General features: G+C 35.1%; 1 protein-coding gene across 15 annotated transcripts in view; it reads right to left on the bottom strand.

The window, feature by feature from the left end:
- Positions 1–22,806, bottom strand: part of PARD3 (par-3 family cell polarity regulator) — a gene marked incomplete at both ends in the record, with an annotated part of 584,385 nt that overhangs the window by 354,495 nt on the left and 207,084 nt on the right. For all 15 annotated transcript variants that reach the window (XM_084254375.1, XM_084254377.1, XM_084254376.1 and 12 more), the window contains one exon: positions 4,643–4,823. In XM_084254375.1, the coding sequence (XP_084110501.1) occupies positions 4,643–4,823 (181 nt within the window). The remainder of the gene's footprint in view (positions 1–4,642; positions 4,824–22,806) is intronic.

The raw sequence follows: 22,806 nt of genomic DNA on the forward strand, positions 1-22,806 counted from the left end.
CCAATCCAATTAATAGATATATGACCTTGTCAACATGTAATAATCAGATTGCATCTACAACAAAACTGGATGGGTTTTAGATGCTGAATAGAACTTGCACAGTAAGAAGGTAATTATTTGAAATACTGAGAATACCATTTGTATGCCATGCTCCACTTCACAAATTAAAAGAAAATACAATAGGAATATTATTCCTATTTTCAATACCTGTTTAAATCAAATTTGAAAAATATATTCTAATACCAGTTAATGTTAAGAGGATAGATGCCTAAATCAAAGATTTTGGACTTCCTAGCAAGGTAAAATTAATCTACATTCTTGAGCAAGAAAAATTGCATGATACAGTCCATCTGTAATAATTATTGATCTCTGTTTAAATTCTCAAAGTTACAATAGGAAGCTGGCAAAACCAAGCAGCAGTTCAGAAAAAGTAATTAAGCTGCACCATTTCAGAAAAATTTTTGCAGTGATAAAAATAATTAAAATTAATATTAACATAGCTTTGAAAAAGTTAAACAGGTTGACATGACACATGCGGATCACCACACAGCTTTAAGAATTTAAGGCCAAGATCTCCACATTCTGCATGCATCTTCCCTTAAAAGTGGATTAAAATGGCATGAAAACAAAGGGGTATAGGTGAATACTGGGTAACGATTTCCCTAATTTTTTTGAAGATTTATTTATGCATACAAGAACTGGGGTCTAGGTCAGAGGTGCAGGAGTTGAGAGGATTCACCAAAAACAGAGTGCGGAGCAGAACAGGTGGATCTACTGAAACACAGCACTGAGGAGAGCAGCAGGTGAGACAGGAGACCTCTGCTGTGCCATGTGGGTTAGCTCCCTGGCCTGGGATCAAACCCAGGCCACAGTGGTTGGTGACAGCTTGATAGTGCTGAGACTTTAACCCCTGTGCCACCAAGGAGGCCCCAGTTTCCTTAATTTTTGATTCTGCTTCCAGATTAGATATGACCACAGAAAGCCACATAAATATTTCCTAACAATCCTACAGGATACCTGGCTTCCAGGTAGTTCATCTACAGCTATCCTCTGCCAACACAGAAATGCTTACAGAATTTCAAATGTGCTTCACCATGCTCTGTATTTCCTAAAACAATGGCAGTTGAATCTAGATGTTTAATCAAATTTATGTTTAAGTTCCCCCCCATTATCTTTGTATTTTATTTGTTCAGAAAGACTTCAAGTGTATTGAAAAAAATAAAATACAGATAGCAGTACTTTAAATTTTACTACAATCACAACAGTAGACATGCTTAACTTCACAGGTAAATTCTACCATGCTTTGGGGAAGAAACTTTAAATGATGTATTAATTCTATGCAGAAGAAAAACCAAGATGAAGATACAATTTATGAACCATATATAAAGCTACTATAACCTTTGACAATAAAATAAAAACAATTTCTTTCTCAAGACAACTACATAGGAAGCATTGTAGTCTTCCAGCAAGAGGCACACAATGCTTATGTGACTCGCCAGTGTATGGTTATTTTTTTGTACATTAGCAATAGTGAATGATCAACTCCTAAACCCATTAATTCAACAGGAGTTGTAAAAGTAATACTGCAATTCTGTAATTTCTTCATTTACTAGCTGCAATACATCTATAAAAAGAAACTTCCCACTCATGTATTATTTGGTTCCTCAGTAATAACACTCATATAGGAAATGCAGGATAAATACCTGATCCTTTCTATCAGTTTTCCAAATAACATGTTGGTTCATATCATCTTTTACCTTACTTCAATACACTACCATTATTGTCCTTATCAAACTTCGTTTTGTCCATCTTGGCTCAAGTTGATTACTGGGACCTTCTGATATAACTTTAGTTTCTTTCATAGCTTCCTTATTTTCTGACATTACAGGGTGGTCCTCTAGGATCATCTCATCCCTTTCCTCTCAGGCCTGCCTACAGCAATTTCCCCAAGAAGATCCAAGCCCTTTTAATATAAAATGCTATTTCTAGAGCACACTCTGGATATCAGGAATGTTCAGTTACTGAGTTGGTCTTTGATTCTAGACATATGCATATACCACAATAAAGTTCAAGGTCAAAAGCAGAAAGCTCTCAAGGTATGAGACTTTTGCATATTGAACCACCTAAGCCTTATCTTAATACTCACACTTATTATCTACTGTTTATTGAGGGGGGGGATCGTTCTCCATATACTTTTCTCAGTTTCCATCAATTGCTTATGAAACCTAAGAGAAGAGTGAAGTCCTTGGTGAGAAAACTTTTCTTCTCTTCAAAACAAAAGTTAAAGAGTTTATCTGAAATCCTTTATAACCCATCCACCTAATTAGAGTCAGTTATTACTCAGTTGATTTCTTTATTTTCTTATCTAGCAATAAGAAAATAAGTAAATAAGTAAAATAAGTAAAACCATTAAAGAAATTCCTTGATGACAAGGATTAGATCTTATTAATACAACTCATCACAGAGCATAATGCCTGATCAGCACAATCCAAATTTGTTTTGTTTGACTGAATGCTATTATACAGTATTAAATATCAACTTAATAGATACATGTGAAATATTACATGTGAGTCGCATGTAATAGGTAACTTTTACTTAGTCACTAAGTCTTGTATTTAGTAATTATTTAACATGCACTTATCCAAAGCCTACCAAGGTCATAAACTCTAAATAACCTTAGCCTACAAAAATCAGAACAAAAAAGTAAGATCTGTATATTCTCCCACTGGTAGATACAAAACAATAACTTCATTTCAAATGTAATTTTTTCTGTGGACAAAAACAAGAGAAAGTTATTTCAGGTTGAAAACACTCAATCTTTAAGACATAGAGCCAGTCTAACGTGGACAAAATTTAGAAATTATTTTGAGTCCAGGAAAATTCAACTGATAAAATTTGATGGGAAGCATGCCATTCAAATTCTTCTTAATATAAAGTCAGAATTTACCTTTGCACTGACATTTTAAAGATGCACCTAAATTAAAGGGGCATTTAGCATAAAAACCATGCAAAACTACAGTAGTAATACAATGAAAAGCATTATATTCAACTACAATATATATAGTAGGGTACAATTACTCACATAAAGATAATATATAATTAATATCAGGGGTCTAAATTAACTGTACTATAATTTAATTCAAATTTTCTTTAAGTTTAGGCAATCTACTTTTTATATACAAGTTTATTCTAAATAGATAATCACTACTTCATGAGTTTAATCAGTTACTAAAATAATGTATATCTTAACTACATATTACTTGTATACTACACATGGTATATGCCTCACCCTTTTTAATCACTGCCCTAAGTAAATGCAGCATAAGGTTTTTTAAATGGCATGTCAATGTAGCAACCAGATATTATTCCCATAAAATTAATTCAAACTGTTTGTGTTTCTACATGTTGTTTCAAGAAACACAAATCTCCTGAATATAAAGAAATGTTCAACAAAAATACCTTATAGTGTCTGTACCAGTTCAAGCTTCCTTGGAAACACATTTCATAGTACCTAAGAGGTCTCCCTTGTAAACATTTCTAATACAAATGAGAGAAAGCAGTTTTAGGAAGAGGTTATCATTGGTCTGCATCCATACACTATCGTTCAGGGATCACTTACATGTCCCATCACACCCAATGTACCTTTTCAGTTCTCTACATCTCTATATGGCATGTGTTAGTCTGTGGTTTCTGATGGACCACTGGATTTGTTAACTACTAAATTGATGCTCTTTCCTGCTTTCCTCATATATATGCTCAAGGGAAAATGGAAGCAAAAACAATTTACGAAATTGTATAAATTTCCAAAATGCTGTAGATTATAACCAATGCAAAAATGGGGAATAAGGATGCATTTTAGAAGAATAAATGATATATTCTAAATATTACTACCTATACCCAATAGAATATTGTATATATTATTATAGACTTATTAGTATATATTATTTCCTATCGATAGATGAAGGTCTACTTATGATTGTCAACAAAAGCACAAAGACCAGTTTTTACTTGAAAAACTGAACTATTTCTAGTCAGAGTTAACTAAAAGATAAAAGATTTTTAATTTATCAATTTCTTGAACTGCTTTACTTTTAACAATAGCTCAATTATAAGATTATACAATTATTAACACTAAATAGTTTCTAGTAAGTACCTCACGTTTCTGAGTAAAATATCCAGGAATGGATGACAGAATTATTCAAGCAAGTGAACTGGAATTTGAGTACCCCAGGCCCTAGGATTCCTCATGTTCTCTGTATCATTTCCTGGAGATTGTATTCTAAAGGTTCAAGTAAAGTTTGTATGTGATTATCAATCAAATATACCTTTTGTTTCCATGTGAAATATTTTAATTATTTCTGTCCTATCATTCAGATGAAATACATGCAAAGAAAAATTCAGGTAACATCACTTTTACATTGTGTAAACAATAAAAAGCCTAAAGAAAGAATATTCTATCAGTTCAAATGTAACCATCTTAGCTATCTCTCTTGCAAAAGACATTTGTCCAGGTTCTAAACTTCATCAATTTTTGATAAAAACAGATAATGAATTCCATTCACAGGAGCATAGCTGAATAACAAAAGTTGGCATTCCTGTAAATTAAGATGAAATGTGCGGAGAAGAAAGAGCTTTCACTTACTTGCACGAAGGACTGAAGGTGTGACCTCAATTTCACTTGTTACTTGGTAAGGCTGAAAGGCTGAAACATTGTTGGTGCCAACCTCACTGCCAAATATCTCTGGACTCTGGGTGCCTGTAGAGCTGGCACTGGTGCCATCCCCTCCATGATGTGGATCTTGCTCATCAAACACTGCTACCAGCTATAAAGAAAAGGTAAATTTGTATTTACAAAGGCCTTCAAAATCACTTCCAAAAAATAACACCATATTTTTTTTTGTTTTTGTTTTCAGTTTTTAAGAGTTTATTTTCTTATTATGTAGTTGGTTATTTTTTTATTAGATAATAAATTTTATTGTTATATTCCCCATACAATTGCAGCCCCCCCATTCTGACCCCAATCCCTCCCCTCCCGATAACACCATATTTGACATAAATCTAAAGAGGAAAAATATTAATATTTATGTACCCAGGAATGTTAAGTTTGAGAAAGGAAATCTTACCAAAAATAACCTTTCCCTGAATTTTGATGCTTTATTTTTACATTCCTAAGTTTTATACTTCATGTCCAAAATTCTATAGGTGAAAAATAATAAAAGTTCTATATCACAAATGCTAAATAAAGGAAGTGGGTAGTATAATATTTGTAATGGATATATTAAAAGGATGGGGGAGAAGGAGAGAATAGTTGTGTGTGTATCAAGGTAAAAGTTACCTTTTATATAGAAAGATAGAGAAACGAAAGGCTATACATGTACTTACTAACTTGTACATAAGAAATATAGGAAGGATGAAAGAATTAATGAGAACTGCCTATAGTGAGTGGGTATAGGGTGGAAAGAGAATGGGAATGGACAGTGACACAATGATACTTTTAAAATATCTTTTCCTGTAACTTTGACTTGTAAAATCAAAATTAAAATGCCAAATTCAGGGGTCTCCCTGGTGGTGCAAGAGGTTAAGTCTCAGCACTATGAAGCTATCCGCAGCCGCTGAAGCACGAGTTCAAAGCCCGACCAGGGAGTAAACCCACATATGGGGCAGCAGACCTCTCCTTGCTTGTCCACTGTTCCCCTCGGCAGCGTATTTCAGTCAATCTGCCTGTTCTGTTACCCACTTTAAAAAAAACATGCCAAATTCAAATTATTAAAACTGAAATATAAATAATTGAAATCAATGAGAATGGCAAGGTGAGATAGCAGATACTGATCTAAAATGCAACACAAATAAACTTAACTATGTTACAAATGAATAATATAACCACACTGAAGTGGTATCAAATCTAAAAAGCTGATGAACAATCCAGGTGGAGGTTACATGGTAAAAAGAAATCAAAGTAGGATGAGGAGTTGGGTCACCTAATCTTATAATAAGCAACACAAACATGGAATGAATTCCCTAACAATTATGAAAAATGAAAGGATACATACAAAAACTTTTCACATACAGTAATAAAATCAGCCTGTTTGATGCCAATGACTGTCAAGGATTTCCCTGTAAATAAAACTTAATTTACAAAGGAAGTATTGAGCTAAATTTGACCCAGAGACAACAAATTTGCAGCCCTCAACTAAATTGTTCATTCCTCTAGCAAGAGCAATTATAAAATCTTGATTTGGGACATAAAACTAAAATGTCAGGATACTTTTACAACCCTGACAAACTAATAACAATCATTTCAAGCTCTTTAAAGGGATTCTGATTTTTGATACTTGATTTCAATGTCATCAGTCTTCTCTCACTATCTGTGCTTTAGTATGTATTTTGAAGTTGCTCTGTTGGGACAGTTTGGTGCTGAATTGGAAGCAAATGAAATATTAAGTATTATTATTAACTTTTAACAAATGCTATTTTCTCTGAAAATCAAGTCCTTTCTACAAACTCTAAATGGAAATAGAAAATAACAAAGAATGAATCTTTAAATGCAACATGTGATGGACAAACTTATACATGCATATTAGTTTCAAAAATTATCTCCAGTAGTTTAAGAAAACAAAGTATTATGAAATCTGGACTGTATCATGAACAAATGCTGTTTAAATTTCAGTGGCAAAATCACAGTTGGCAATTTGCAATATGCCAATAACACAATCCCTCAGCTTTCTTTTAAACCAAAATTTAAGTGCCAGGTGCAGATATGAAGTAATTTTGTGTTAAATTGGGGTGGATATGTAATTTTAGAAAATCTACTCTATAAGAATATAGTAACACAGAAAAGAAAACAAGATCTTCACACAAAAACATGTGTAAAAATTTCTACTGTGGCCTTCAAAATAAAGGAAATGTCTGCTTTTGAATTTGTGAATGTGATTCAAATCCATATTTTAACAGATGAAGTCTTCAACTGCTGTAAATGACTAAAATTATTTTGAAAGTTCATTTTACTTTCAATAGTTATTAATCTCTCTCTAATCCATTCAAATGTCAGATCTCCATGAATAAAGATAGATTGAATTTGGGATAAAACCCATAATAAAATAACTCTAAACTTAAGAACACATTTTGTACCACTTTTGTACCTCTAAAACATCAGAATGCTCCAACCGAATATCTGTTACATAAACATCATATACAAACTCTTATAAACCACTTGGATCAAGGGAAGCCTCTCTAATGGTAAAAATATTAGCTGAAAGCCCAAAATTGCATGTAGTAATGTGATTAAGAGCATACAGTTCAGAATCAAAGAGACCAACATTCAGAAAGAAAAAGAGCTCAGATCTTATTTCTTGGACAACTATTGGTAAATCCATGTACCTTCCTATCTCAAAAAAAAAAGGGGGGGCTGTTAAAGCAGAATATTACCCATTATCATCTATGCCCAAATGCCTAGAACCTGTGGGTGTTAACTTTCTGTGTCAAAAGGTCAAGGACCGAGACCGGGCGTGCAGGGGAGCGCGTTCCCACATCGCCATTTTGCAGCAGGGACCTTTCTTTGCTGGAGACTTGTGAACCCAGCAGAAGTTCCCCAGAGGAGCCAGTGGTGAGCTGGGAAGGACGCCCAAGATGCCGGCCAGTACCAGCAACAGTGTCACAAGGAATACGGCAAATTAGAAAACAAGCAGTAGGGAGTAGAAAAACCACATGCAACCCAACAACTCCTCAGCAAAAAAACACACAGCAAAAAGAAAACCATCTACCAGATTGCAACGACAGTAACTTGGAAGAACTTCTGAGCCTTCCAGATAGAGAATTTAAAATTGCTGTGATTAAAAAACTGACAGAAGTCATAAAGGAAAACAATGATAAGGGGAAAATAATTAATGAACAGAAGAATGAAATTGAGTCCCTAAAGAGGGAAGTAAAAGAAATGCAGGAGATCAAAGAATTAATGGAGATGCTAAAGAACTCTGGGAAAAGCAATGAAAGCAGAATAGATGAAATGGAAAAACGAATAAGTACTGTTGAAGACACAGAAATAAAAAGAACTAAAACAGAAAAGGAAGGAGAAGTACAAAGGAAAAAGACTGAAGAAAGACTTCGGGAACTATCTGACTCCATGAGGAAAGGAAATATAAGAGTTATAGGAATCCCAGAAGGAGAGGAGAGAGATGTAGGAACAGAGAAAATATTCATGGATATAATTGAAGAGAACTTCCCAAACGCGGAGGAGCTGAAAATTGATATACAAGAAGCAAGAACAACACCAAACTTCCATGACGAAAGGAAAAATACAGCAAGACACATAATAGTAAAGCTCCCAAGAATCCAAGACAAGGAAAAAATAATGAAACTAACAAGAGGGAAGAAACAGATAACATTCAAAGGGAAACCAAGCAGACTGACATCAGACTTCTCTGAACAAACACTACGGGCAAGGAGAGAGTGGAGGGACATAGTCAACAGACTCCAAGAAAACAGATGCCAACCAAGAATACTCTATCCCGCAAAGCTCTCCTACCTCTATGAAGAAAGAATAAGGACCTTCCCAGACAAACAGAAACTCTGGAATTTTATTACGACTAAACCCCCACTCCAAAAAATACTACAAGGAGTCCTAAAGCCAGAACCTCAGAGGGACGAATAACAACAAAAGAAGGCCAAAGAAAGTTATTAAAAGAATAAATAAACAAAATCAAAGGAAAGACAAACACAATGGCAAATAGAGATGCTAACATATCAATACTAACTCTAAATGTAAATGGACTAAACTCTTCAATAAAAAGACACAGAGTTGCAGGCTGGATTAAGAAACAAAACCCAACCTTTTGCTGTCTCCAGGAAACACATTTAGCTGCAAAAGATAAAAATAGACTCAAAGTTAAAGGATGGAAAACAATTCTACAAGCAAATGGACCAAAAAAGAAGGCAGGAACAGCTATACTCATATCAGATAAAACAGATTTCAAACTTAAAAATATAAAAAGAGACCGCAGTGGTCATTACATTATGATCAAGGGGACAATATTTCAAGAAGAAATAACACTCATTAACATATATTCACCAAACGAAGGAGCATCAAAATATATCAGACAACTATTGGCATCTCTGAAAACAGACATCAGAGAGAACACAAACATAGTGGGAGACTTCAACACACCACTATCAACAATGAATAGATCAACAAGACAAAAAATAAGTAAAGACACTAAAGCTCTAAATAAGGATCTAGAGTGCTTGGACTTAACAGACATATATAGAACACTAAACCCAAAAAAGTCTGAGTATACATTTTTCTCAAGCGCACACGGATCATTCTCTAGGATCGATCATATACTGAGGGAAAAGACAAACATCAACAAATACACCAAGATTGAAATCATACCAACCATCTTTTCTGACCATGAAGGCATCAAACTAGAAATAAACCATAAAAAGAAGGCAAGGTACTCTCCTACCTCGTGGAGATTGAAACCCACACTACTGAAGTCCACTGGACTAACAAGGAGATAAAAGAAGAAATTAAAAAAATCTTTGAATTGAATGACAAGGAGGACACCAATTTCCTAAATGTATGGGATGCAGCAAAAGCAGTAATAAGAGGAATATATATAGCAGTAGATGCTCACATCAAGAAACAAGAAAGAACTCAAAGAAACAACCTAATCTCGAAGCTCAAAGATCTAGAAAAAGAACAACAAAAAAACCCCAAAACCAGTAGAAGAAAAGAAATAATAAAAACCAAAGCAGAAATAAATGAAATCGAAACTTAAAAAAAAAATCCAAAAGATCAATGAAACCAAGAGCTGGTTCTTTGAAAAAATAAATAAAATAGATAAACCCCCAGCCAGGCTCACAAGGGCAAAAAGGGAGAAAGCACAAATAAATAGGATAATAAATGAAAGAGGAGAAATCATAACGGACACAGAGAAATCAAAAGAATAATTAATAACTACTATGAACAGTTATATGGAAACAAGTTCAACAATCTAGAGGAGATAGACAAATTCCTACAACTCTACAATCACCCAAAGCTAGAGAAAGAAGAAATAGAACACCTAAACAGACCAATTACAAGCAGCGAAATTGAAATGGTAATCAAAAACCTCCCCAAAACAAAAGCCCAGGACCTGATGGATTTACAAATGAATTCTACCAAACATTCAGAGACCAATTGGTGCCTATCCTTCACAAACTCTTCCAAAAAATTGAGAAGGAAGGTATAATACCTAACACGTTCTATGAAGCCAACATTACACTAATACCCAAATCGAACAAGGACAACACAAAAAAGAAAACTATAGGCCAATCTCCCTAATGAACACTGATGCAAAAATCCTCAATAAAATTTTAGCTATCAGAATCCAACAGTGTATCCATAAGGTAATTCACCACGACCAAGTAGGATTCATGCCAGGGACACAAGGATGGTTCAACATCCGAAAATCAATCAACGTCATCCAACACATCAACAAAAAGAAATACAAAAACCATATGATAATATCAATAGATGCCGAGAAAGCTTTCGACAAAGTGCAACACCCATTCATGATAAAAGCCCTTGAAATTCTTGGGATACAAGGAACATACCTCAACATCATAAAGGCCATATACGACAAGCCAACAGCCAGTATCATTCTCAATGGTGAAAAACTGAAAGCATTTCCATTAAGATCTGGAACAAGACAAGGATGTCCACTCTCATCACTGCTTTTCAATATAATACTGGAAGTCCTAGCCAGAGCAATAAGACAAGAGAAAGACATCCAAGGAATCCAAATAGGAAAAGAAGAAGTCAAACTATCACTATTTGCAGATGATATGATAATATACATAGAACCCCAAAAACTTCATAGAAAAACTAATTAAACTCATCAATCAGTTCATCAAAGTGACAGGATACAAAATCAACATGCAAAAGTCAGAAGCCTTCCTATACACTAACAATAAATCTGAAGAAGAAGAAATGAAAAAAACCATCCCCTTTATTATCGAAACAAAAAAAAATCAAAGACTTGGGAATAAATCTAACAAAAGAGGTAAAGGACCTTTACAAAGAAAACTATAAAACACTGTTAAAAGAAATAGAAGAAGATACAAAGAAATGGAAAGATATCCCCTACTCATGGATTGGAAGAATAAACATTATTAAAATGGCCATTCTACCAAAAGCAATATACCGATTCAATGCTATTCCAATCAAAATTTCAATGTTATTCTTCAAAGAAATAGAACAATTATTGATGAAATTCATATGGAATCACAAAAAACCCCGAATAGCCAAAGCTCTCCTGAAAAAAAATAGAAGGGAATGGAGGCATCACACTCCCAGATTTCAGGCTATACTACAAAGCCATCAAAACTGCATGGTATTGGAACAAGAACAGACACACAGACCAATGGAATCGAATAGAAAATCCAGAAATAAACTCACAGATTTATGGTCAACTAATATTTGACAAAGGAGCAAAGAAAGTCTGTTCAATAAATGGTGCTGGGAAAACTGGGCCGCTACATGCAAAAGAATGAAGCTTGACTGCTACCTCACACCATACACAAAAACCAACTCAAAATGGATTAAAGAACTAGACATAAAACCTGAAACCATAAAATACATAGAAGGAAATATAGGCGAAACACTACGTGATTTGCACATCAAAGACATCTTTACAGACACATCACCCAAAGCAGTGATAGTGAAGGCAAAGATAAACAGCTGGGACTACATCAAATTAAAGAGCTTCTGCACAGCAAAAGAGACAATAACAAAAACAAAGAGAAACCCCACCAACTGGGAGAACATTTTTGCACACAACACTAATGATAAAGGATTGATCACAAAAATCTGCAAAGAGCTGATGAGACTCAACAACAACAAAGAAAATAATCCAGTCAAAAAATGGGCAGAAGAGCTAAAAAGAAACTTCTCTGAAGAGGAAATGCAAATGGCCAACAGGCATATGAAAAAATGTTCAACATCACTTGTAATCAGGGAAATGCAAATCAAAACTACCATGAGATACCATCTTACAGCAGTGAGAATGGCACATATTAAAAAAACTAGCAACAGCAAATGTTGGCGAGGATGTGGAGAAAAAGGAACTCTTCTGCACTGTTGGTGGGAGTGCAAACTGGTCCAACCACTATGGAGAGCTGTGTGGAGATTTCTGGACCTACTAAACATAGAGCTTCCATATGATCCAGCAATTCCACTCCTAGGTATTTACCCAAAGGACACAGAAACATCAATTCCAAAGAACACCTGCACCCCTATGTTTATAGCAGCACTATTTACAATAGCTAAGCTTTGGAAACAGCCCAAATGCCCAAAAATAGATGACTGGATCAAGAAGATGTGGTACATATACACCATGGAATATTACTCAGCATTCAAAAAAGATAAACACATGCAATTTGCAGCAACATGGATGGCGCTGGAAGGGATCATGCTCAGCTAAATAAGCCAGAAAGAAAACGAAAAATACCGGATGGTCTCACTCATAGCAGGAATCTAGAAAACTTAAATAAGGGACCAGGAAAATGAATAACTATAAGAAAGTGAAAATCAAAATCAACAAAAATCTATGAACCAGAGACACTTTTGGGGGTGTGGGTGGAGGGAGGGGAGGGATTGGGGTCAAAATAGGGGGGTTGAAATTGTATGGGGAATATAAAAATAAAATTTATTATAAAAAAAAAAAAGGTCAAGGACCTTAAAACGGGGAAAATACCCTGGGATATCTGCTGGAACCACCCTAATACATGAAATGGGAAAAGCACAGAACCTTCCCAGACTGAGCTCACAAAGAGATGTGGCAATGTGTAGAGAAGGGTTATAACTGGCTTTAAAAATGAAGAAAATAATGGGTCAAGAAAGGGAGGAAGAAATGGATTTTTCACCAGAGTCTCCAGAAAAGAAAGCAACTCCAATGCAACCATGATTTTTAGTGCAATGAAACCCACATCAGATTTCTATCTACAGAACTGTAAGTTAATAAATGAAGTACCCAGTTTGTGGTAATTTGTTACAGCAGCAATAGAAAACTAATATAGTTCCAATACCTGCCTGCCTAGACTTGTGACAAATACAAGGTATACTGAGTTTCAAAACACAGAAAGCACACATTTACTATTAGCTGTCAATAAATTATATTGTGGTGAATGATAAAAATATACTTCTATAAAACTGAGGCTCTGTCTCAAGGGTAACTGAAGACTGGAACAGGGGTCTTCTACCCACCAAGGAGAGGCAAGGAAAAAACAGGAAAAGGAAAAAAAGATTTGCTAGAAAAAAATCAACTTTGCAGTAATCACAGAAGTTCCTTGCAGGTGCTCTAAATCATTCCAACTCATCATATATAACAAAGCAGCATTTATATTTCAATTTACAGAAAAGAAAACTGAGAATCATCACAATTAATTTGACCAGAGTTTAATTATAAATAAGTATAGAATGAATCTGAGATTAGAAATCCAATCTGTCTAACTTCAAAGATACTATATTCTCCTAATTCTCCCCCCTGGAGCATCTGACATATCATTAGCCCTGGCAATCTGCAAATTATCATCATCTTCAAATCTTTATACATATTCTGCTCAGTCTTGAATAACCAAAGGTAATGACCCACCTTACCAAATTCATGTAATTTTGATACCAACACCTAAAATTTTCTGAACATATTTAAGGGTAGGCAAGATGTTAAAAATTCCATGCCAGTGATATTATCATTCAATCTTAATCACAAGAACTTTGTAATAGAAAAAAAAAGATGTTATATATTCTGCCTTCACACTGGAAAATAGTTGACTATGTGAGGTCTCAAAGAACTCTCAGACTCCACATACGCTTAAGTAATTTTATTTCCATAGCCCTTGAGCGATTTCTTTCTGCCTCTGTTAATTTCTTCATATAGAGGCATAATATATCAATGAAGTTTATTATCATGGTCTCAAAGCTGTTCCTTGCCATTCAACTATATGAATTGTTTGATTTTAAAATGAAAATTTATAATTTATTAGAAAGGCAATACATTTTTAGCCCTGAAGAAGGTCCAAAGCACATGGAAAAAAACTGAAAAACACAAGTTTGCAGATGCTGTTAAGACCGTATCTTTACATATGGAACACGAGTGACCTCAATGAGTATGCCAGATGGAATTGAATTACTTCATCTACAGCATCAAAACAAACCAGCAAGAAACACGAAAGAGAAAATGCACTTTGACAGTGTTTCTGACAGGGAACTCTGTTTGAAGCATTCTTCAATAATCTTCCTAACACAGTACTATTATGGTGATGCTTTTGAACCCTATTAAAGTAATGAAGGTATCACGTAACATACATCTCTGAGCAACGGCTGGAAGGCTTGATGGGCAGAGCTCCAATAAAGAATAAATGCAACAGAAAGGTATGTGTACAAATATTGAGTCATTGCAATTTTTCTGAAAATTACCAATAAAAATCAAGTAGCTGGAAATCCATGGATTTTATAATGGAAGTGAGGCTGTTTCATGACATGTAATTCGCTGTTATTATTTAGCATCACTATCTTAAAATTAATTTCACCCCCCTCCATAGGTCAATCTGTAAATTTCTATAATTACTATTACACATATCATTATATATTTTTACTTTTTTGTTTTGGTCCTTTCACTCAGTGATGTGATTTTAAAAACATGTTAAAAGAGACCAAATATTTGGGTTTCAGAAATTCCCTTTATCCATATTTTTTTAAAATTTAATTCATTTATAGTTGTCTCCCATAAATCACATTAAATATAAATGGAAATCAAGATATTAGCATATTTTCATAGATTAGAGCAGCATGCTATTTACTCAATAAGAAGGGAAACTAATGATATAAAGATATAAGCATGCCTTTTCAAATAATATACAGGAGAGGGCAAGGTATTCCCATTGCTACCTGAAGAACTAGGAGACCACCACCATCATAAGCTGCAACCTGTGGGTGGCCAAAGGTTACCTCCCCACAGATCTAACAACATCCTTTAAGTTAATATTTTTCGGTCACAGGTGCCTAATAAAGACATCTTGCTTCACCTAGTAATCACATGAAATATATTCACCTGTGACAGTCCCCAGCCATGATGCTTACATTTCAAAGCTGGGATTTAATTCATCTCAGGTTGAAACACTACCACCTATCGAGGCTTCAAATTAATTAAATTCCTAACATAAGATTTATGCTCAACTAATAGCCCTGAGTCTGTCAGCCAAAAATCACAATGAAATGTTCACATTACAGCCATAAGCAAGCTGAGCTACTTGTCAGATATAATGTAAGGCTCTGTGCCTTCCATCCCCATTTACCAAGTACCACTGATGCACTGGTACCCAACAATGTGGTCACAACTACATTAAACTACTTCTTATGTGTTAATAAAAAGCAGAACTGCACAGTAAGAGGGTGAAATAATTCTCAAATTGAATAATCACATAGAGATAGCTTGACTCCAAATTGGAGGCAGTGGTATTTATTTCAATTTTATGAACACACATAGCTTCTGTTCCAAGAGACAATGGGAAAATTGGGAAATAAGCAAAAACAATGTTATAATAACTAATTATTATATAACATGAAAAAGATATGTATATATAAAGTCAGTTTGTAAGCTTTCTAATGACTGTACTTTAATGACATAGAGATAGTACTCTGAGCCTTACTTGCTATCATGATTCATTAAAAACTCATCTACATTGAGCTACCGTTTTACTAGATGAGCAAGCTAAACAATAGTAAAAGAAATATTTAGACCAATGATGTTTCATAATAGTATACAAGCTACACCAATAAAAACTAACTTACTAAAAGAATAAGAATTTCATGCGTGCCATTAAAAAACTGTACATGTTATACATGCATATTAATTCTGTTCATTGTTATAAGAATTACATATATTCTGACTGATACGAAAATATAAAACTTAGAAAGGAATTATAAAATACAATGAGCACAATAATAGCTAGTAATCACTTTTTGTACTGGCTAAGTTTAAGAATTGCAGCGTTAGGTATCCTTTGCCTCCATTTTACAATGAGAATCAACATCAAATCTGTCTCAGCTTGCAGCTCCATAACTTGAAATTCTAGGGACAACTGTTATTCACTGATATATGCCCTCCCTATCTTGCCACTCTGCCAATCTTCTAACATATACCTATCTGAACATAAGTTATAATAATAGAATACAACAACATGATGTTTTGATCTGTGGTCAAATTAGCCAGACAATAAATATGTGTCACATGTATTCAGGAAGAGCTGCATTAGTGAATAGTAAATGACACAATCCCTCAAGAACAGCTCCTGCAATATATGCTGAAGTCTGGGAGCTGGGGTTTTTAAGTTAAAAAAAGAAAAAGCTGGGTCCTCCCTGGTGGCACAGGGGTTAAAGTCTCACTACTGTCAAGCTATTGCCAGCCATTGCAGCATGAGTTCAATCCCAGCAAGGGAGCTGGTCCACAGGGCGCAGCAGACCACTCCAGTCTCTCCTGCTGCTCCCCTCAACAGTGTATTTCAGTAGATCCATCTGTTCTGCTCCCCACTCTGTCTCTGGTGAATTCTCTCAGCCCCTGTACCTCTGGTTCCAGTTCTTGTATGCATAAATAAAATAAACCTTTGTAAAAAAAAAAAATCTTAATTAAATTATAGTCCAACAACATAGGTAAGGACTAGGACACAAGACAAAACCATACATACATGTATCACCCCTACATACACACATCTTTCAATGTCTTACTCTAAAACATACTTAAAAGAAACACCGTCAAAACTCACAGCACTAGTCATAAGGTTACTTGAACTTTAGTGACCAAGGATGACTGAAGTAATTCTTCCCATCTTTTGCCCAACAAAGAAAACTGCCCTGTTCACTGTCAAGTGTGTATCGCTTCCTCAACTCTCCCTAATTCTTGACCAACAAACCTAAGGGACAGGAAGTTGTTGATGTGATTGCACAGCCCAGAAACACGGCACCATAATTACTACCTACCAGGCAGGATCACAGAGACTTAAAAGGTCTTACTCTACTCTCTTGTTCAAATGGATTTTTGTCTCCATTTTGTAAGTCCACCAAGGCAGACTTGAGTTCTTTGGATAGAAAGGTCACTCCTCAGAGAGCCTAATAAACTAAGCCAGGTCCTATTCCATTGACCTGAAAAACCTTGTGTCTATATACCCAAGCTACCCCAATTCCTCCTCCCACCAACCAACTAGCAAGTCACAAATGTTACAAAAACTGAAAGCACAAGTCACCTTTAAAGCTCCAATCATAACCCTATTCTACTATCAACTTATACCATTAAGCTCACTACAGGAGTTTGTATGAGGTGCCCCCTCTAGAACACAGGAGAAATCAGTCTAAATCTTTCATAAAGTAACACTATGTCAAAGAACATAGATACTCACATACTCTCCCTATACTCTCCCCAATCAATTCATCAATGCTTCCATTGATGAACATGAAAAAATGACACATCACTAAAATTTCTTGGTAATCAAATCTCATAAACTGTAATACTTTATTTTTATTTGACAATCAGTAGTGGAAAATTTCCCATCCTAAAATAGAAACCTGAAGGATCACTTCCTTAGTTTTAAATATTGCAAATAATGTACAAAAATAAAGGTATGAGAAAAGAAAACTAGGCCATCACATCAAATAATCCATATTAGGAAAGAATTAAGCAGAAACTATTTCCACACAATATCGGAACTAGAGATGACATAATAGAATAAGCAGATGGTCATCTCTGGCATTCAAGACCAAGGTAATATTTCAAAAGAATTGAGAGTTGCTACTTAACAATGATTTATTTTCAAATTAAGATGCATCAAACCTAGTACTTAAATTCACTTAAAGTTCAGTTTACAATGAAACATAATAAAAAGTCAACATTAATCCTGACAACCACAAAATATCAGAAAAAGATCAAAGTGCAATAAATTTATTGTGTAAAATAGTTACATTACAAAACACCTTTCAGTTTCATTTGCAAACAAAAAGGAAAAGTGTCAATTTTAAATATCTACACAAAGGTAGAGGTGAAAAATTTCAAACATTTTTCATTTCTTTTTTACTTCACTCATTAGTACTTTTTACAATGGAGAGATAATAGTGTTCTTGACATTAGCCTAAATTATCTTCATTATGCAGTATAATGCTGATTAAGGTAGGCAGAGTTATTTTAAAAATAATTGCATTAGTACTGTTTAGTGATACTTTTTAAAAAACAAAGCAAAGAATAAATACTGTGTGTCAATTCTCACCTATATTTGACAGGTAGTAGAAATAAATCACAAGTTGAGTATTTCTCCCATCCATGTTACATTCTTTTTTTTTTTTTTAAGATTTATTTATTTATTTATACAAGCACTGGGTACAGTCAGAAGCACAGGAGGGTGGGAGAATTCACCAGAGCGAGAGCAGGGAGCAGAGCAGGCAGAAGGACGGAAGCACACTGCTGAGGGGAGCAGTGGGTGGCAGGAGAGGTCTGTGCACCATGTGGGACCCTCCTCCGGTGGCCGGGGAGCAGCCGGGGATCGAACAGGTGCCGCAGAGGCTGCAGTCAGCTTCGCAACCCAGCGCTCAACCGCTGCGCCACCGGGGAGGCCCCATGTTACTTTCAATACAAAAATTCAATGCACATCTTTTGAAACTCAGTTTAGAAAGTTGTAATTTTATTAATTTAAATAGTTTACAATATAGTATACAAACTAGGGGAATAGAGTCACACCTCCACAGATGTATGTCAAAGCACCCATAATCTTTTTCCATAAACCACTGATGCCCTCACCACTTTGTTTCCACTCCTACCTATTATGTGACTCAGCAACTGCTAAAACAGGTGTTCCCAGAAGTCAGCAAAATCCAAACAACCAATAATTAATGAAAGCAAGTGCTGTTTTCTGGAAAAGTAAAGACATTTGAGTCTGTAAATTATTCATACAGATTTTTTTTTTGTAATAGGGGAACCTGAAACAGAATTTTGGGCCGATAATAAAATATATAAAACATAATATATTGAGACCTCAAGGAATTATGACATCACAAGGAGAGAACAAGTCTCCAGAATCCAACCACAGAGACACAGAAGATATTATTTCCATATCAGATAGAGAATTAAAAATTGCATTGGAATAAAATGCAAAATAGAAAGTGAAATGAAGCTAATCAAAGAAATACCTCAAAATTCATAAAAATAAATGAATACCCTCAGGAATAAAATTCATGAATAGAAAATAGAAACTTTACATTTAAGTAAGTGATTCATGATGTAAAATATTGATAACAAAACAAAAAAAGAAAAGCTAAGCAAGCAGAATGGACCAAATGGAGGATCAATGCAATGACTTCAATGATAGGAAAGCACAAAGTACACATTTAGAAAGAGAAAAATAAGAAGTAAAAAAGGAAGACACACTTGGAAATGACACAGTTGCAGTTTCATCAGAAAAGGCAAAATAAGGATCATGACTATCTCTGAAAGGGAAGAAAGAGAGAAGGGAACAGAGAACTTATTCAAAGAAATGATCAAGGGATACTTCCAAAATGTGAAGGAGGAAGTAAATATACAAGCCTTTGAAGTTAATACAACATCTGGTTAGTGAATATCAAGACACATATTAGCGAAATTACCAAGAGTCCAAGACAAAAACAAAAAAAAAAAAAAAAGAATACATACAGTGGCAAGAGAAACAAAGTAGATTTTCTACTGAGGCACCCCTGTCAGATTTTCATTAGATTTTGCACCAGAAACTATTCAAAACACTCAATGATAAAAATTGTCAGCCAAGATACTATATATCCTGCAACATTTTCATCTATATATGATATAACATCCTTCCCAAATAAACAGAAATGGAAAGAGTCCACAAACATTAGACCTCACCTACAAAAAATGTGTGATCTTTCCTACAGAGAACAAAGAAAAAAAAATCCACAAAAAATTGAACATAGAAACAGATACAAAGAATAAAGTAAAAACAAAATGGAAGTAATAAGTCCTCATATATCAAAAATCACCCTTAACATAACTGTCCTGCACCAATCAAAAGGCACAGAGAAGCTGCAGCATAAAACAAAACCCAATATTCTATATTCTTCAGGAAATACATCTGAATTCCAAAGATAAGCACATGCCAACAAATAAACACAAATAAAAGGAGTTGTAAAATAACCCTACAGGGGCTCCCTGGTGGCTCAGAGGTTAATGTCTCAGTGCTACCTAGCTATCACCAGCCACTGTGGCATGAGTTTGATCCTTGGCCATGGAGCTAACCCACATGGCATGGCAGACCTCTCGTCTCACCCATTGCTACCCTTAGCAATGTATTTCAGTAGATCTTACTACTGCTCCCCACTCTGACTCTAGTGAACCCTCTCACCAACCTGTACCTCTGGCCTACACCCCAGTTCTTGTACAAATAAATAAAATAAATCTTTAAAAAAGAAAAACAACTCAACAAACTCACCTCTGAGTAATCAACATGGACATGACATAGTTCATGTCAAACATAAAAGTATAAATAGCCAAAAAATTCAAAGAAACAGTAAGAGAGAAACAAGGTAGAAGTAAGTAATAACAGCACAGGAAAACTACCAAGGAACTTTCCTTCATAGTCTGGAAGGAGAACACTGGGAATTTATGGGTTCCAAGGCAGACCAACCTAGATCATCTGATGTGATGATGCCCACAATCCTCATCAACATTTTATCTCAGAAACCATAAGAAGTGCTGGGCCTCCCCGGTGGCGCAGCGGTTGAACACTGGGTTGCGAAGCTGCCCGCGGCCTCTGCGGCGCCAGTTCGATCCCTGGCTGCTCCCCCGCCACCAGAGGAGGGTCCCACATGGCGCGCAGACCTCTCCTGCCACCCGCTGCTCCCCTCAGCAGTGTACTTCAGTCCTTCTGCCTGCTCTGCTCTCCTCTCTGGCTCTGGTGAATTCTCTCACCCTCCGGCACTTCTGACTGTACCCAGTGCTTGTATAAACAAACAAACAAATAAATAAAAACATGCCTCTATAATAATAATAATAAAAAAAAAGAAACCATAAGAAGTGCTGAAACATGTTAATGACCCAGAAAACAAAACTGTTCACCAAGAGAGACCTCATAGACAGTGGCATGATAACAAATGGAGAAAATCTGCTGGGAAATTTAAACACTTCTTACATTTTTACAAGTAGCTGTTAAAGAAAAAAAAGAAAGGGGAAATATAATCTCAAAAACTAGCTAAATTAGTGCAAAATGACAGGCAATGACTACTCACAATCTAACTGAAACAATCTCAATGATAAGAATTTTTTTTAAAAAACAAGTTTTGTGAAGACTCAAATATGAATATCCCAAGCACTTCTGGAAAGGTATTTCCACAGCTGGAGTTCACTGGTCAGAGGTGGCTGTAAGTTTCAGTTACTACCACCAGTTTTAAGCACCAATGACTAGGTGGCAGGATGGTTGGGGGGAAGGTCCTGGATACTACTCTATATTTTAAAGAATCCTAATTAAAATCAAAAGAAAGTGGATATGCCTGCTATCTCTAATGAGATCTCAGGGCATTCAAATTACTTCAGAAGCAGCAGCTAGAGTCCTAGGACACATTTTTATTTTACCATATGCATTAAGTAGAAATTTTATCAAAAGGCTAATTAATGGTGAGTTCAATGGCTTTGTGGAAAGAGTACTAGAAAACTAAGTGTGTCAACACCATATATTCGGTGCCCCTGTCTTGCACACATCAAGAAAGTTACATGTGTAAAAAAAAGTTCATTCTCACAGATGATAGCAGATCATAGCAACCCTTGGGTGAGAATCCCGTTGTTTTAAACATCTGGTGAAAATGTGGTTAAAACTTTAGTACTAGCAGACCTTTCACAAGGAAGCTAAAACAGAAATTCAAGCTTATTTAAAATACTATCTTTTTTTTTTTTTTAAATTCTGGGACAAGTACCAAGTTCAAATTAACTAGACCCATCAGAAACATACAAAAAATCCACATTGAAGGAAAACTTTTATAAACTTTCACTAAAATTAAGTCATTATTGAATATATAAATGCTATCAAAATCCTCAAAACTCTAAGTCATTCTAGCTCTAAAATAACTAGGCAAATCTAGCTTTACATTTCTGTAACTATGCAAAAGAATTTCAGTTTCAGAGTGGAGAAAACAGGTCAAGATGATGACAAATTTGTCCAAGAAATGATTTAATTATTATTCACACAGTTGTTTAAAAAGAAAGGGCTGTACAATTTACTACTTTAGTATAACATCTGCCTTTACAATGCCCTAACCAAGATCTCAAAGTGTGGTCCCCCAGGCCAGCAGCATCAGTGTCACCTGGAAACTTGTTAAAAATTGAAATACTAAAGTCTATCTCATACCTACTGAATCAGACACTGAGGTTGGAGCTAGAAATCTGTGTTTTCACAAACCTTTCTTGGGATTATAATCCAAATTGAAAGCTTGAGCAACACTACCCTAACTTTCTAGAAAAGGCCAAATAATAACCATGAGGTTTATTAAAATCTATTGTACTAAGCACAAACCATAATTTATTTTATTTAATCCTAATTTAATAACAGGATATAAGATGTAGGAACTATTCTCATTTATTTTGGAGCTACTCTGGTTTACTGACATGTTACTTAAATCAAGGCAAGTAGTCAAGAGACAATGTGAGGCCAAAGTTCATAATTACAGAAGAAGCATCTCTCACTTTCTGCTTTCTTATTATTGAGTTCATCCAGTCAATAAGTTATATAAATTTTTAGGAAATGAATAGGTTC

Source organism: Talpa europaea (assembly GCF_964194135.1).
Source record: "Talpa europaea genome assembly, chromosome: 14".
Lineage (NCBI taxonomy): Eukaryota > Metazoa > Chordata > Mammalia > Eulipotyphla > Talpidae > Talpa > Talpa europaea.